At 36.9% G+C, this 18,761-nt stretch overlaps 1 protein-coding gene across 1 annotated transcript in view; it reads left to right on the plus strand.

The window, feature by feature from the left end:
• Positions 1–18,761, plus strand: part of DNAI4 (dynein axonemal intermediate chain 4) — a 113,731-nt gene that overhangs the window by 71,709 nt on the left and 23,261 nt on the right. The window contains 2 exon segments of the mRNA XM_054483768.2: positions 8,695–8,889; positions 16,660–16,862. Of these exon segments, the coding sequence (XP_054339743.1) occupies positions 8,695–8,889; positions 16,660–16,862 (398 nt within the window).

Consider the following 18,761-nt stretch of genomic DNA (forward strand, 5'->3'; position numbering starts at 1 on the left):
AGCTGGGACTACAGGCGCCCGCCACCATGCCCGGCTATTTTTTTTGTATTTTTAGTAGAGACGGGGTTTCACCGTGTTAGCCAGGATGGTCTGGATCTCCTGACCTCGTGATCTGCCCACCTCGGCCTCCCAAAGTGCTGGGATTACAGGCTTGAGCCACCGCGCCCCGCCTATAAGTGTTATTTAGATTCAGTTGATTGCTGGTGATGTTCAAGTGTATCTTTGGCCAGGTGCGGTGGCTTACCCTGTAATCCCAGCACTTTGGGAGGCCCAGACAGGCAGAACACCTGAGGTCAGGAGTTCAAGACCAGCCTGGTCAACATAGCAAAACCCCATCTCTACTAAAAAATACAAAAATTAGCCGGGTGTGGTGGTGGGTGCCCTTAGTCCCAGCTACTTGGGAGGCTGAGGCAGGAGAATCGCTTGAACCCAGAAGGTGGAGATAGCAGTGAGCCCAGATCGCGCCATCGCACTCCAGCCTGGGCAACCAAGAGTGAAACTCTGTCTCAAAACAACAACAACAACTACAACAAACCTATATCTTTACTGATTTTCTGTCTGTTGATCTGTTAATTACTGATATGGAGGAGTGTTAAGTCTCCAACTATAATAATGGACTTGTGCTTTCAACTCTATCAGTGGGCTTTACATATTTTGTAGTCTTGTTTTTTGCACCATAAGCATTTAAGATTATTATGTCTTCTTGGAGAATTGACCCATTTTTCATATGTAATGCCCCTCTTTATCTTGGATAATTTTCTTTGCTCTGAAGTCTGCTTCATCTGTAATTAAATATAGCTACTCCAGCTTCTTTAATTAGTGTGTAGATAGTATATCTTTCTCCATTTCTTTAATTTTATTGTATTTGTATCTTTATATTGAAAGCAGACAACATTGTTTTAAAATGTAGGTTTTGTTCTTATTGAGGTATGGCAAAACCAACAGATCAGGAGATGATTGCCATTGCAAAGATAGCTTATTATTATACTCAGATCTCAGAAGGAGGCATTTCATGCCATGAACTACATCTATAAGTATCAGAGTTGGTTAGAAGGCAAAGAAAGTGATGTGGAAAACATGGGCAAGAGCCTTTATTGTGGTTACTAGGGAAAGGAATTGTGAGGCAAGGTAGGCAAGTTTAGGATTGGCTAGTCTGAGTAATTTCAGTGGGCTCTGGGGTTTAGCAGATATTCATACTTGTCTTGTAGCTGGCCCTGGGTAATTAGGGCAAGGGAAACTAGTGACTGAGTGGGAAAGCTTTGTTAAGGAGGCAGTTGGGTTATGGCCTCTGGTTGATTGGTTTGCATATGGAAGGTATGCTATCAGGTGAATCCTTTACTATCTTTAGGAATTGGCTAATGCTAGTGGGGGCAGTTCCTCCAGGGTTAGCAAGGCCCCAGGATATCAAAGCATTAAGTACAAAAAGAATTGATATCTTTACTGTGTTAAGTCTTTCAATCTGTGAACATGGAATGTCTCTCCATTTATTTAGATCTCATTTATTTAGATCTTTGAACTTTTTAAATTTTTATTTTTATTTACATATTTATTTTGAGGCAGAGTCTTGCTCTGCCACCGAGGCTGGAGTACAGTGGCATGATCTTGGCTCAGTGCAATCTCTGCCTCCTCCCGGGTTCAAGCCATTCTCCTGCCTCAGCTCCCGAATAGCTGGGATTACAGGTGCACACCACCAAGCCTGGCTAATTTTTGTGTTCTTAATAGTGACGGGGTTTCACCATGCTGTCCAGGTTGGTCTCGAACTCCTGATCTCAGGTGATCTGCCTGCCTCCGCCTCCCAGTGCTGGGATTACAGGTGTGAGCCACTGCACCCAGCCAAGATCTTCTTCAACCTTTTTAAAATCAGCATTTTGTAGTTTTCAGCGTTCAAGCCCTGTATATGTTTTGATAGATTTACACCTAAGTTTTTTTTTAAGCAATTGTACATAGTATTTTGTTTGTTTTGTTTGAGATAGGGTCTTGGTGTGTCACTCAGGCTGGAATGCAGCAGCACAATCATGGCTCACTGCAGCCTCAACCTCCCAGGCTCAAGCAATTCTCCCACCTCAGCCTCCCAAGTAGCTGGGACTACAGGTGTTTACCACCACACTCAGCTAATTTAAAAATTTTTGTAGACACAAGGTCTCACTATGTTGCCTAGACTATTCTCAAACTCCTGAGGTCAACTAATCCTCCTGCCTTGGCCTCACAAAGTGCTGGGGTTACAGGCATGAGCAACTGTACCCAGACAGTATTGTGTTTTTAATTTGGTGTCCACCTGTTTATTGGTAGTATTTAGAAATACAGTAGATTCTTGTATGTTTTTCTTGTATGTGGTGACCTTGCTGAATACACACATCAGTTCTAGGAGTACTTTTGTATTCCTTGGGATTTTCAACATACACAATCATGTCAACTGCATTTAGAGACAGTATCATTTTTTTTCCTCTCTGATCTGCATGCCTTTCATTTCCTTTTTTTTGGCTTTATTGCTCTGCTAGAACTTCTATCACTATATTGAGTAAGAGTGGTGACAGCAGACATTCTTGCCTTTGTTCTTGATTGTAAGAAACAATTCAGTCTTTTGCCATGAAGTATAATGTTACCAGTAGTTTTTTTGTAGATGATTTTTATCAAGTTGAGGGACATCCTTGTCTTAGTCAGTTTGGGCTGCTGCAACAAAGTACCCTAGGCTTGGGGGTTTATAAATAACAGAAATTTATTTTTCATGGTTTAGAGGCTAGAAGTTCAAGATCAGAGTGCCAGAATGGTAGGGTTCTGGTGTGGGACACTTGTTGGAAATTTGTTTAATATAGTTGCTGCCTTGGCATTCACTGTTAGGTCTGACATAAGTTGTTTGAAACTGTGTTGTACCCCCATCACCTTTAGCCTAGTTAAAACTTCCCTTTGCTATGTGGTTGTGTGCCATAGAGCCCATTTTTTCCTCATCTCACAGGCCTAAAACTCAATATACCCTACAGCTGCTGACCATGATAAAACCTAATGGTCAACACTAGAATCATGTAAGTTCCCTGACTCAGGCATGTTTTCTTTAAGCTCGTCAATCCATAAACCTGTGGGAAAGCCTAAGGGGTAATGCCCATGAGGCATAGTTCTGCATGTCTTCTCTCTTTCTCACTCTCTTCCTGGTGATTGAATTCTTTGCCTCCTCTGTGCTTCTCATCAGCTTCTTGTTAGGAGAATAATAAAACAATAATTTCTCTGAGAGCTGTGAGTAATACATTTTTGCTGTTTTGTGCATTTTGGTTTCACTTCCTCATGGTGTCTCACCTGACCAACACACCTGAATTTACCATTTCTCCTGGTCAGGGCCCTTCTAGAGAGTAGCTATCTTGGCCTATAGCTACTTGACTGAGAGAGCTCAAGACCAAATTAGAAAGAAGTTGTAACAATAAAAATCATAACATCCCTCTTCCATGTTGCAGATTGCTAACTTCTTGTATCCTTACATGGCAGACACAGAGCAAAAGAGCTCTCTGGGGGTATCTTTTTCAGGACACTAATCTCATTCATGAGGGCTCCACTCTCATGAATTAATTATCTCCCAAATGTCCTACCTCCTAATCACCATTATATTGGGGGTTAGAATTTCAACACATGAGTTTATAGCGACACAGTCATTCTGTCCGTAACACCCTGCTTGTTTCTATTTTTGAGAGATTTTTTTTTTTTATAAATGGTTGATTTGTCAAGTGATTTTTCTGCATTGATTGATATGATCATGTGATTTTTTTTCATTGGCCTAAACATATGGATTACTTTGATTGATTTTTTAATATTGAAGAACTCTTTTATCCTAGAATAAACTTCAGTTGGTCATCGTGTATAATAATTCTTTTTATATATTGCTGAATTCTGTGTTGTAATATTTTGCTAAGGATTTTTATGTTGATGATGATGAGAGATATTGATTTGTAGCTTTCTTTTTTGCACTTTATCTCACTTTATTATAATAGTTTCATAAAATGAATGAGCAAGTATTCTTTCCTTTTCTATTTTTGGAAAAGGTTATGTAGAATTGGTGACAATTCTTCTTTAGGTTTCTGGTTGAATTCTTTAGTGAAACCATCCATGCTTGGTGATTTTTTGTGGGTGAGTTTTTTAAATTACACGTTTAATTTTTTTAATATTCAAATTATATTATTAATAGTATAATATAATTTGTAATAGTTGTTTTTAAGTAATTGGTTTATTTTATCTAAGTTGTGAGATTTATGTTATGTAGAGTTGTTTGTTATTATCACTTTGATGTCTGTAGAATCTGTAGTATCTACTATCTTACTCCTGATTTTGGTCATTTATTTTTTCTCTCTTTTTATCTTTGTCAGTCTGCTGGAAGATTGTCAATTTAGTTAATCTTGTCAAGGAAGAAATTCTTTATTTCACTGACATTTCTAATTTCATTTACTTCTATTTTCTTCCTTCTCATTGCTTTAAGTTTATTTTGCTCTTTTTTCTCTTCTTTATTCTCAAATTGGGAACTTAGATTATTGACTTGACTTTCCTTCTTTTCTAATGTATACATTTAATGCTGTAAATTTTCCTCTCAGTGCTGCTTTATCTGTATCCCACAAATTTTGATATGTTGTGTTTTATTTTCATTATTAAATACATTTTTTATTTCCCTTGAGACTTCCTCTTTGACACAGATTATTTACAGCATTTTGTTTTTTTAAGATTCTAAGTGTTTGGTGATCTTGCTGTTGTCTTTCCATTATTGATTTCTAGCTTGATTCCACTGTAATTGGAGAAGACACTATGATTTTTCTTCTTTTAACACACTATGATTTCTCTTCTTTTAAATTTGTCAAGGTTTGTTATATGGCCTGGGATGTGTATTCTGCTGTTATTAGGTGGAATATTATATAAATGTTAGTTACATCTTTTTAGTTGATGATGTTGTTGAGTTCATATATACCCTTGCTGATTTTCTATCTCTTTATTCCCTCAAAATTTTATGTAACCATTATTTCTCTTTTCAGTTCTAGTAATTTTTACTTTACATATTTTATAGCCTTGTTTTTTGCATAAATATTAATTATTGCTATGTCTTCTTGGTACAATCATAACATAATGTTGCTATATATCCCTGGTAATTTTCTTTGTTCTGAAGTCAACTTTATATGATATTGATATAGCCCCTCCTGCTTTCTTTTGGTTAATGTTTGCCTGCTATATCTTTTTTTATTTGTTTACGTTCAACCTATCTACATTGTATATTTGACATAAATTTATTGTAGACATCATATGTTTGAGTCATGTTTTTTAATCCAATTTTTTTTGCCAGTCTTTATCTCTAAATTGGTATATGTAGACCATTTGTATTTAATTTTTTATTGGCATGTTAGCCCTTAAGTCTGCTGTTCTTTTCTGCTTATTCTATCTTATCTATCTTATATTTCACTCTTATCTTCTTCCTGCTTTCTTGCTGCTTTTCCAAACATTTTTTTACCATTCTGCTTTAATTTACCTGTAGTGTTTTGAGTTTATGTGCAGCTTTTTTATTATTTAATTTACATATTCCATTATGCATACACAATAGTCCATAGATGTTGACGTTTTACCAGTTCAAGTAAAGTGTAGAAACCTTACCTCCCTTTAGATTCCACCCCCATTTACATTTGCCTTAAATATTTAAAAAGATATTTAGATACATAAACATTTACATATACATATTTAGATACATATTTAGATACATAAACATTTAATATTTAGACATTTAAAACTATATCAGACAATGTAATAATTTTTGCTTCAACTGTCAATTGTAATTAAGAAAACTCAAAAGAATAAGAAGTATATTCTATTTATCCTTATTTTCTCTCTTCCCATTGTTCTTTTTTCCTTTCAGATGTTCTAAAATTCCTTTCTCATTTTCTTCGTGTTTAGAGAACTGCCTTTAGCCATTCTTTAGGGAAGACTTTTTTTTTTTGAGACAAATTCTTAGTATTCCTTCATCTGATAATACAATATCTTAATTTCCTCTTTATTCCTATAGGATAATTCACTGGGTATAGAATTATTCCCATAGGAAAATTCACTGGGTATAGAATTCTGCATTGACCATTCTTTCCACTCAGAACCCAGAGAATGTGTGCCACTTTTTTCTGGCCTCTAGGGTTTCTAAAGAGAAATCTGCTGCTATTCAAAGTATTTTCCCCCTAAAGAAAAGGTGTCATTTCTGTCTTGCTGCTTTCTAGATTTTTTTTTTTTTTTTGGTCTTCTGTTTTTAGAAATTTTAGTATAGTGTGTCTTGGTGTGCATTTCTTTGAGTTTATCATCATTGTGATTTATTCATTTCTTGAATATGTTTGCTGTTGTCCTTTGCCAAATTTTGGAAGTTTTCAGCTATTATTTCTTTAAGTACTTTTTCAGGCTCACCCTGTTCCTCCAATTCTCGGATGATAATGATATGAATGGTACATATGTTGTTATGGTTGCAGAAGTTCTTGAGACTCTTCATTTTTTTCAGACTTTTCTGTCTGTTTTAAAGATTGGGTTATTTCCATTGTTCTCTCTTCCAGTTTACTGATTTATTTCTCTTCCATTCTGCTGTTGAGCCCATCTATTGAGTTTTAAATTTTAGTTACGTTTTTCACTCCTAAAATTTCCATTTGGTTTTTCTTTTCATTTGCTAAGACTTTCTATTCATTAACTAAGACTTTCTATTCCTTTGATGATACTTTCTATTTTTTCATTTGTTTCAAGTGTGTTCATAAATACTTGTTGAAGGATTTTTATGATGTTTGCTTTAAACTCTTTGTCAGATAATTCTAACATTGATGTTAGTGTATAGGGACTTTTTTCCATTCAAGTTAAGATTTTCGTGGTTCTTGGTATTATGAGTGCCTTTCAATTGAAACCTGGACATTTGGGGTATTGTAAGAGTCTGGATCTTTTCTGAACTTCCATTTTAGCAGGCTTTGTTTGACACTGTTCTGGCAGGGGAAAGTGGGAGTCACTGCCTGATTATTTCCAGGCGGGAGTAGAAGTCTATATTTGCCACTTGACCTCCAATGACATCAGGGGAAGTGATGTCTTCACTACCGTGGGGCAGTGATAGGAGCTCTGGTTTCCATTGACAACACCATGGCTAGGAGGTATAAGAATGCTTCATTAATGCTACACATGTGGCCTACACTGACACAACAGAGTGGAGGTTGTTCTCATTACTGCTGGGGAGTGATAAAAGTTTTGACTCTTCACCAGTCCACCTCTGACTACTCCAATGGGAAGAGGGAGGTGTACTTTGTTACTACTGGATAGGTTGGAATTCCAGGATCCCCAGCTGGTCTCCACTGACACTGTAGGAAGGGGACCACTATCATTATGTTTGGTAGGGATGAAAGTCCTGCCTGCCTGCTGGGCCTTCTCTGACACCATACACAGTGAAAAGTCAGGGATTTGGGATACCTTGTTACAGCCTAGTGAGGGTGGAAGACTAGGCTCCCTCTTGGCCTTTGTCACATGGGTGGGGCTACAATTTTTCTGTGCTTGGATGGAGTAGAATGGCTGCCATCTAAAAGCTTTCTTTCTTTCAAGGCTACGCTTTTCCTGGTCCTTTGGCTAAAGAGAGGAGGCTTCTCTTGGGGATTTTTTTCTTGCCTGTGCCCATCAGTGTTCCCAGGTTGCTGGCTTCTTCAGCTCCATATCTGGAATATATATATACCTATTCCTTCTCTTCCCCTTTCAAAGACTGCTTATGTTTGTTGTTTTCTAAAATTTCCAGTGTTTTTAGTTGAATTTAGCAGGAAGAATAGGGAAAAGTATGCTCCCTCTATCTATAAAGATAAAGAAGCAAGAGTTTCCTTCATTCTGTTTTTAAAATAAGAGTTTACTAAGTAGTGCGGTAGGCAGAACAATAGTCCCAGAAATTTGTGCACACCCCAATCCCTGGAACCTGTGAATGTGTTACCTAACATGGCAAAAGAGATTTTCTGAATGTGATTACAATGGGGATCTTCAGATGGAGAGATTATCCTGGATAATCTTATTGGGCCCAGTCTAATCACATGGGGTACTAAAAAGTAAAAGACCTTTTCCAGCTGTGGTCTGGGAGAGAGATGTGATGACAGAAGAAGGTCAGCGGGAATGCAATCAATGTTGCTGTCTTTGAAGTTGAAGGAAAGGTTGTGGTGGCCCCCAGAAACTGAAAAAATCAAGGAAACAAATTCTCCTTTAGAACCTTCAGAAAGGAACAAAGCCCTATCAGCTTCTTAGTTTTAGCTCAGTGACATCTGTTAGGCCTCTAATCTACTGAACTGTAAGATAAATTTGCATTGTTTTAAGCCACTGTGATTTGTTATACAGCAGCAATAGAAAACTTCATACAATAGTATAGTATTTCTATATAGCAATAATCAAGTCAGACCTTTTTCTGAAGGCTGATCATCTTATTTCAACTTGAATTTTAAAAGAATAAAGACAAAAATTACCTCTGGAGGTTATCATTGCCTATCTTCTGAAAAATAGTACAGTTTTTGATGGTTAAGAATTCTAAAATGAGATATGTGCATCATGTGCTTGGTACATAAGATATTCAATAAATGTCTATTAAAGTTGTTGGAAACTGGAGGAAAATAAATACAAATGATGAAATGTCATTTTTAAAATCTTTAGAATGTATGAACCATCCATTTGAGTATTTTATCATTGTATCATGTTTGTATTTTGTAGACAGTGAAACTAGTTCTCTAATGGACATAGAAAACATAATTCTGGCAAAAATCCATGAAGATGAGGAAGACCACTCAGATGCAATATTAAAATCTGACAAATTTCATCAGGACTTATTTTTTATGGAACGAGTTCTAATGGAAAATATATTTCAACCAAAACTTGCAGCTTATCGTCAGCTTCCTGTTTTAAAAGGTATTTAAAAAAAATAAACATGTTTAGGCTGGGTGCAGTTGCTTATGCTTATAATCCCAGTACTTTGGGAGGCTGAGGAAGAGGATTGCTTGGGCCCAGGAGTTCAAAGTTGTAGCAAGCTATGATCATGCCACTGCACTCCAGCCTGGGTGACAGAGCAAGACCTTCTCTCTTAAAAAAAGAAAAGAAGATATCATGTTTAGACAAACTCAAATAATTTTTAAAATGTAAGAGTTTTAGTATATATTTCTAAATGTAATCTCCAGGTTGAGTTATCATTATCAGAGGATATGTTTCTAAAGCTTTCAGCACTAAATGCATGAGTAGCACTAGAGTCCAGACTAGGATGCCCACAGAAGCAGATTGTCTCAGATTCAAAACTTCCTAAGCATCTATAGCTCTTTGTTCTCCCTTATTCCTGCATTCAATTACTTATTCATTTTTACAGTATCTCTCATATTCAACCTCTTCTTTTCCATTGTCATTGTTACTTTCTAAGTTCTTACTTTTATTACTACTCCCAAATCTACTGCAGGAGCATTCTTCCTATTCTCATTGCTACAAATCCCATCTCATATGATCACAGACTATTTTAAAGGATTTTAGAGATTATCTTAATCAACCTTTAATCATGTATTAAAAAATACATGAATGAAGAAAATGAAGGCTATAGAAACTTTGTGAGGTTAATAGTAAGTGGAAAAGCTAGAAATTCAACCAAGGTCTTTTGATCTTAAGTTCCAGTTCTCTTTCTACTTTATCAGCCCACTTTGCTGATGTATCCTAAACCACTCAAAAAACCTTCTGTGGGGAAAAGCAAGAGAGATCAGATTGTTAATATGTCTGTATAGAAAGAAGTAGACATAAGAGACTCCATTTTGTTCTGTATTAAGAAAAATTCTTCTGCCTTGAGATGCTGTTAATCTGTGACCTTACCCCCAACCCCGTGCTCTCTGAAACACGTGCTGTGTCAAACTCAGGGTTAAATGGATTAAGGGTTGTGCAAGATGTGCTTTGTTAAACAAATGCTTGAAGGCAGCATGCTCCTTAAGAGTCATCACCACTCCCTAATCTCAAGTACCCAGGGACACAAAAACTGCGGAAGGTCTCAGGGACCTCTGCCTAGGAAAGCCAGGTATTGTCCAAGGTTTCTCCCCATGTGATAGTCTGAAATATGGCCTCGTGGGAAGGGAAAGACCTGACCGTCCCCCAGCCCGACACCCGTAAAGGGTCTGTGCTGAGGAGGATTAGTATAAGAGGAAGGCATGCCTCTTGCAGTTGAGACAAGAGGAAGGCATCTGTCTCCTGCCCGTCCCTGGGCAATGGAATGTCTCGGTGTAAAACCCGATTGTACGTTCCATCTACTGAGATAGGGAAAAACCACCTTAGGGCTGGAGGTGAGACATGCGGGCAGCAATACTGCTTAACAAAGCATTGAGATGTTTATGTGTATGCATATCTAAAGCACAGCACTTGATTCTTTACCTTGTCTATGATGCAAAGACCTTTGTTCACGTGTTTGTCTGCTGACCCTCTCCCCACTATTGTCTTGTGACCATGACACATCCCCCTCTCTGAAAAACACCGACAAATAATCAATAAATACTAAGGGAACTCAGAAGCCAGTGGGATCCTCCATATGCTGAACGCTGGTCCCCTGGGTCCCCTTATTTCTTTCTCTATACTTTGTCTCTGTGTCTTTTTCTTTTCCAAGTCTCTCGTTCCACCCAACGAGAAACACCCACAGGTGTGAAGGGGCGACCCACCCCCTTCACCTTCAATGCCTTCCCATTGCCTAGAATAAATTACAAAGCTCAAAGTGTATCATTCAAAAGATATCTGCAATATGGCCACAGATTACTTTGTGTTATCATATTGCTTTGGAGACTCTAAAAGTTAGCTATATTTAGACTTATCTGGTAATCCTCAAATAGAACCTACATTTTCCTGCCTTAGTACTTTTAGTTGGAATTTGCTTGACAGTCTACCCTTATCCCCACCCCATGTTTGCCTATTGTATACCCAGCTTTCAAAGATGGATTAAGGAAACTTTCTTTATGAAATTTATCTTGATTCTTCAAGTCAAAATTAATCTATATGGTTACATTTAAAAAGAAAAATGTTACAGAATAGTATGTGTGACAAATGGTTGTAAATCTTTTTGCCTGCATGCATATAGAAGAATATTGAAAAACTGTTCCTTCTCTCATATTAGGTTGATATTTAAAGATTTTTATCACTTATATGTATAGATTTTTCATCCTGTATTTAAAGAGTTGTAAGGTTGCAATTCACATAGTACTGTATATATTGACGTTTACAAAACAAAATGTAAATGTAACAATGTAAATGTTACTGTTGGCACATCACTTCTTTCAACACATCTAAGAAATAAAAATACCATAGCAAATGTTTTATTGAGGTAAGATTTATATATGATGAAATATATATTTTAAATTGTATATAAAAATACATTTTGAAAATGTATAAACAAGAGTTACCGATACCCTAATCAAGACAGAGGACATATCTATTAACCCTAAGAGTTACCTTGTGCTATTTTCCAAGTAAACCTTAACCCCACCCCGCAACCCCCACCACACACACACAGGCATTGCTCTGATTTCTGTCAATATAGATTAACTTTCCCTATTCTGGTATGTCATATAATATAAGGGGGTTCATAAAGTAAGTATTCTTTTGAGTCTGGCTTCTTGCATTCAATATTAATGTTTTTGAGATTTCCTAGGTTGATGCGTGTATAAGTAGTTCATTTTTTCCCCTAGTAATGCTCTAGTATATGAATATACCATAATGATTTGTTTATCCATTCACACGTTGAGGGACACTTGCATATTTTCAGTCTGGGGATATTAAGAGTAAAGCTGGTACAAACATTTTTGTGTGAGCCTTTTGGTAAATGAATGTTTTAATTTTTCTTGTGAAAATATCTACAAATGGGATTATTGGATTATTGGGTAGATGTTTAACTTTTTAAGAAACAGTGAAATACTTTTCCAAAGTGGTTATACCATCTTATACTCCCACAACAATGTATAAGAGTCTCAGTTGCTCCACATTCTTTATAACACCTGATGTTGGCAATCCTTTTAGTGTTGTTCTAAAAACTGAGTTCTTGTTTATGTGGTTTATTTTGGTCACTTGAATATCTTCTGTTTACTGTTTGGTCAAGTCTCTTACCAATTTTAAAATTGAGTTGCCTTTTTATTTTTTTATTTTTTTTATTTTTCTTTTTTTTTTTCTGAGATGGATTTTTGCTCTGTCACCCAGGCTGGAGTGCAAAGGCACGATCTTGGCTCACTGCAACCTCCACCTCCTGGGTTCCAGTGATTCCTGCCTCAGCCTCCCAAATAGCTGGGATTACAGGCGCCCACCATCACACCCAGCTAATTTTTGTAGTTTAGTAGAGACCGGGTTTCACCATGTTGGTCAGGCTGGTCTCGAACTCCTGACCTCAGGTGATGTGCCCTTCTCGGCCTCCCAAAGTGCTGGGATTATAGGGCATGAGCCACTGTGCCCAGCCTGAATTGTCTTTTAAAAAATCAAGTTGTAAGAGCTTATTTTTATATATTCTGGATACAAACCCTTTGTCAGTTACATATTTTGCAAATATTTAAGTCTATGGCTTGCCAATTTATGTTCTTAAAATTTTTTTGATGAACAGAAGTTTTTTATTTTTGTGAAATCTAATCTGTCGATTTTTTTCTTTAGTAATTAATTCTTTCCATGAGCTCTCTAACAAACCTTTGCCTGCCCGAAGTTTGCAAATTTGTACTTCTCAGTTTTCTTATAGAAGCTGTATAGTTTTAGCTTTTATGTTTAGGTCTACTATCTATATTGGATTATTTATTTATTCATTTTTTTAGACAGAGTCTCACTCTCTGGCCCAGACTGGAGTGCAATTGCCCTATCTCAGCTCACCACAACCTCCACCTCCCGGGCTCAAGGGATTCTCCCACCTCAGCCTCCCTAGTAGCTGGGATTACAGGTGCATGCCACTACCACCTGGCTAATTTTTGTATTTTTAGAAGAGATGGGGTTTCACCATGTTGGCCAGGCTGGTCTTGAACTCCTGACCTCAAATGATCCACCTGCCTCAGCCTCCCAAAGTGCTGGGATTACAGGCGTGAGCCACTGCGCCCGGCCTATTTTTATTTTTAATAAATTTACTGTGTATATTTAAGGTATACAACATGATGTTTTAAGATAAATATATATAGTAAAAAGATCATTATAGTGAAGCACATTAACATATCTATCATGTTATCTATTTTGAATTAATTTTTTTTATGAATGGACTAAGGTAAGGTTTAAAGATTTTTTTTTTTGAATCTCCAGTTGTTTCAGCACCATTTTAAATAAGAGTTGTTCCCACTCTGGGATTATAGATATGAGCCACTGTTCCTGGCTCCTTTTCTAATTTCTTAAAATGGAAAATTGGATCATTGATTTCACTTTTTTTTCTTGTCTAATATAGGTATTTAATATTTCAAGCCTTAGTATAAAGCTATCGTGGTCAAGACAGCATGCTATTGGCAAGAGAATAAACAAAAATATAGAATAGAACAGAATAGAGAGCCTAGGAATAGATCTGCCAAAATATAGTCAGCTGATCTTTGACAAAAGAAGAAAGGCAATATCATAGAAAAAAGATAGTCTTTCAACAAATGGTACTAAATACGAACCTAGACATAGACTTTACACGTGTCACAAAAATTAACTCAAATGGATCATAGACCTGAATGTAAAATGCGAAACTATAAAACTCCTAGAAGATAACATAGGAGAAACACTAGATGACCTTGGGTCTTACAATGACTTTTAAAATACAACACCAAATGCATGATCCATTGAGAGACATAATTGATAAGCTGGGCCTCATTAAAATTAAAAACTTCTGCTCTGCAAAAGACACTGTCAAGAGAATAAGAAGACAAGTCACATACTGAAGATAATATTTTCAGAAGACATTTCTGATAAATTACTATTATCCAAAATATATGAAGAACTCTTAAAACCCAACAATAAGAAAATAAACAACATGATTAAAAATGGGTAAAAGACCTGAAGAGATACCTCACTGAAGAAAATATACACATGCCAAAGTAGCATACAAAAAGATACTCAACATCATATTATTATTTTCTCTTCTTCTTGTTCTTGTTCTTCTTCATCCTCCTCCTCCTCCCCCCCACCCTGCCTTTTTTTTTTTTGAGACAGAGTCTTGCTTTGTCACCCAGGCTGGAGTACAGTGGCACAATCACGGCTCATTGTAGCCTCAGCTTCCCTGGCTCAAGCGATCCTCCTGCCTCAGCCTCCCGGGTAGCTAAGACCACAGGCGTGCATCACCACACCCAGCTAATTTTTAAAAATGTTCTGTAGAGATGAGGTCTTGCTTTGTTGCCCAGGCTGGTCTTAAACTCCTGAACTCAAGCTACCCTCCCACTTTGGCCTCCCAAAATGCTGGGATTACAGGTGTGAGCCACTACACCTGACCTTTCAATATCAGATTTCATTAGGGAATTGCAAATTAAAACAACAATGAGGTATCAGTACACACTTAATTAGAATGGGCAAATCCAAAACACTGACAGCACTCAAAGCTGGTGGAGATGTGGAGCAACAAGAAGTCTCATTCATGCTGATGGGAATGCACAATGGTATATCCACTTTAGAAGATTGTTTGGCAGTTTCTTATAAAGCTAAACATACTCTTGTCTGGGTGTGGTAGCTCACACCTGTAATCCCAGCACTTTGGGAGGCTGAGGTGGGCAGGCCACTTGAGGACAGGAGTTCGAGACCAGCCTGGCCAACATAGTGAAACCCTGGCTCTACTAAAAATACAAAAAATTAGCTGGGTATGGTGGCAGGCGCCTGTAATCCCAGCTACTTATTAGGCTGAGGCATGAGAATTGCTTGAACCCAGGAGGTAGAGGTTGCAGTGAGTCGAGATGGTGCCGCTGCACTCCAACCAGGACAACAGAGTGAGACTCTGTCTTCAAAAACAAAACAAAACAAACAAACAAACAAAACCTAAACATACTCTTACCATATGATTTAGTAATCATTCCTGTTGATTAACTAAATGAGCTGAAAACTGTGTCCATACCAAACCTGCACATGGGTATTTATAGCAGTTTTACTCATAATTGCCCCAACTTAGAAGCAACCAAGATGCCCTTCAGTAGGTGAATGGATAAATGAACTATGATACATCCAGACAATGGAATATTATTCATCACTAAGTTATCAAGCCAGAAGCAGACCTGGAGGAAATTTGAATGCATATTACTCTGCAAATGAAGCCAATTTGAAAGGCCACATACTGTGTGATTCCAACTATATGACATTTTGGGAAAAGGCAAAATATGGAGACAGTAAAATGATCAGTAGTTTCCAGGGATGAGGGACCAGAGAGGGTTGAACAGGAAGAACACAAGCTTTTTAGGGCAGTGAAACTATTCTGTATGGTACTACAATGGCAGATACATGTCATTATACACATTTGTCAAAGCTTATAGAATATACAATACTGTGAGTGAACCCTAAAATTTAAAATGTGGAACTATGGACTTTGAATGATAATGATAGTAAACCAGAAGCTGTAGCACATTCTTGGAGGGACTTCAGAGATTACTGCCACTGTCAAGGACTTGAAATATGCAGGGATGTTGATACCCACCACATTTCTCATTCAACTCACATATGTGGCATGTGTAGAAAACAGATGGATCTTGACCAAGTGCAGTGGCTGATGTCTGTAATCACAGCACTTTGGGAGGCTAAGGCATAAGGATTGCTTGAGGCCAGGAGTTCAAGACCAGCCTGGGAAATATAGTAAGACCCCCATCCCCCCATCTCTAAAAAATAAAAATAAATGAATTTAAAAACAGATGGATCTTGGATCTTGGAGAATGACAGTGGATCATTATTATAAACTTAACCAGGTGGTGACTCCAATTGCAACTGTTGTTCCATAAGACATTCATTAAGGAAATTAAGACATCTCCCTTGTACCTGGTGCATAGCTATTGACAAGGCAAATGCTTTTTTCTCCTGCAATGTCTATTGGTAAAAAACAACCAGAAGCCATTTACTTTTAGCTGGTTAGGCCAGCAATATACCTTCATTGTCCTACTTCAGGGGTGTATCAGTTCTTTAGCCCTGTATCATAATTTAGTCTGCAGGGCTCTTTCCCTTCAACAATATAACACACTAGCACATTAAATGGATGATATGCTGGTTGAACTTAGTAAACAGGAAGTAGGCTTCAGTAAGACATTTTCCTGTCAGAGGGTGGGAAGTAAATCTGACAAAATTTCAGGAGACTTCTACCTCAATGAAGTTTCTAGGTGTCCTGTGTATGTGGTGTGGGATATGTTGAGCTGTATCTTTTAAGGTGAAGGATAAGTTGTTGCACCTGGCACCTTTTACAACCACAAAGAAGCACAATGCCTAGTGAGTCTCTTTACATTTTAGAGACAACATATTTGTCATTTGGATATGCTACACTGGCCCATTTACTGAGTAAACAGAAAAGCTGCTGGCTTTGAGTTGGAACCCAGAACAGCAGAAGACTCTGCCACAGGTCCAGGCTGCCCTTCATGGTGCCCTGCCACTTGCACCATATGATCCAGCAGATCTGATGGTGGTTGAAGTGTCAGTGGTGGGTAGATATGCTGTTTGGAGCCTTTGGCAGGTCCCTATAGATGTAGAGGACAATGATCTTTTTATTTGATTAAACTTTAGAACCTGAACCTGAAGAGCCTGAAGATGTTTTAGAAAGTGCAAAACATGAAGAGGTAGAGGAAGAATCTAAGAAGGAGGAGGAAGAAGAAATACATGCAGAAGAATCAACAATACCCGCCAACTTGGAACGACTTTGGTCTTTTTCCTGTGACTTAACCAAAGGCCTCAATGTGAGCAGCCTTGCCTGGAATAAAACAAATCCAGTAAGTTATCAAACATTTGAACAATTCTGTTTCTAGCATTGAAGGGAAATTATGAAGTTCGAATAATGAAGAATTGTTTTCCTTAGATATGGGACAAGGAATTTAAATTGACCATAACTTTTGAGTTTTAGAATGCCCCTAAAACAAGTTCCAGTTTAAAAAGGGGGAAATGCAAATAGCTACAAAATAATGTTTTTCTCCTTTAATATAGTAAACACTTAATATGTAAAACATTACCATATTTATTTTAGGGTATCTTCTTGGGACATGGCATTCTCTGAATTCATGTTAGATATGGATAAGTAAACTATAAGATTGGTAGATTTATTTAATGTATACCAAAACTCATGGGCCCAAATTTATATTAGCCTCAAAGTAGTCATATTTGGAAGTGTATACTTAATCTAGTGACCCTACAAGTGTGCAAAATAATTTTGAGATTCCTTAAAATACTGTTACCACCAATATTAGCAAGTGCTTAAACAGCACTTAGTATGTAGCAGGCACTATTGTGTTTTAACTGTACTAACACAACAACCCTATGAATTAGATACTATTATTTTTCTCACTGTTGAAAGGAAACTGAAGCACAAAAAGCGTAAATAATTTGCCCAAAGTCACACAACTAGTAGATGAAACAGCCAGAATTCAAATGCAAACATCTGGCTGCATAGTTCTTGCTCTTAACTACAGCACTGACAAAAGTCATCTTGAGGCAAATAAGATGAATTGTCAAGTTGGAGAATTATATGTTTGGTTGTAAAAAAGAGATAATTATAGAGTAATTAGACTAATTTTCTTCTGGGGTTTATAAACTGGTTCTGAAGATATTTCCCAGTTAACAATTCCAACAATTTTTCAGGTAATGGCAGTGTCTTTGATATAAATATTTATATCGTTGAAGCAGTCAAACGAATTTATTTAAATTATATTATATTTTGTATGTTTAAGAATTAGCCTTATTATTTTATTGCCACACCTTATCAGGTGCTATGTGCAAACATGACAGTTGTCATAGTTATTAAAAAACAGAAAGTCTATAATCATTTCCATTGAAACCTAAATAACACATTATTTTAATTATGTGTAGTATTTGGTAACAAAGTAAAGTACTTTTATTATGAATTTATCTTTATAAAACTATATTTGGGACTGTCTTGTCGATTAGTGGAATTAATTTTAATTAATTAATTTTTTGGAGAGATGGGGGTCTTGTTTTGTTGCCAAGGCTGGTCTTGGACTCCTGGTTTCTAGTGATCCTCCCGCCTTGGCCTCCCAAAGTGCTGGGATTACAGGTGTAAGCTACCATTCCTGTCCTGTAAATAGGATTTAATAAATCTGTAATAAAGATATATTAAACATTTTTAGAAACAGAATATACTAGCATTTTAAAGATTAATGCATTGCTATGGAGATTAAATTAAATAATTTTGAATGAGCCTAAATACAAACATATTACAGATGGAGTCTATAATGTTTATTAATTCATTGTATAAATATTTATTGAACTTTAACTCTGTGCCTGGCTCACTGTTAAGGTGCTAGAGATACGGTAGTAATCAAGTTATACATAGACCCTGCCTATATAATAATTTCGAATGTGCTATGATGAGGAAAATAAACGGTGCTGTGGGGACACATACAAGAAGCTCTTGAATGTTTCTTAGAGAAAGCAATGCCTCTGCAGAGTCTAGAAGAGATAAATAGGGATTTGTCAATGTCAGGGTGAAAGGGTATAGTAGTGAAGGCTGTTTTTAAGACAGAGGGAATTGTGGAGAGATTACGTTGGCCTGAAAGTAAGGTGGTGATAAGAAAATATAATATTCTAAAATTAAAGGTATTCTGGTTATACAGCAGAGGCCGGATTTTTTCAGTTATTAAGCTTTTGCCTATTTGTAT

The sequence above is a fragment of the Pongo pygmaeus genome, chromosome 1 (assembly GCF_028885625.2).
Source record: "Pongo pygmaeus isolate AG05252 chromosome 1, NHGRI_mPonPyg2-v2.0_pri, whole genome shotgun sequence".
Classification (NCBI taxonomy): domain Eukaryota; kingdom Metazoa; phylum Chordata; class Mammalia; order Primates; family Hominidae; genus Pongo; species Pongo pygmaeus.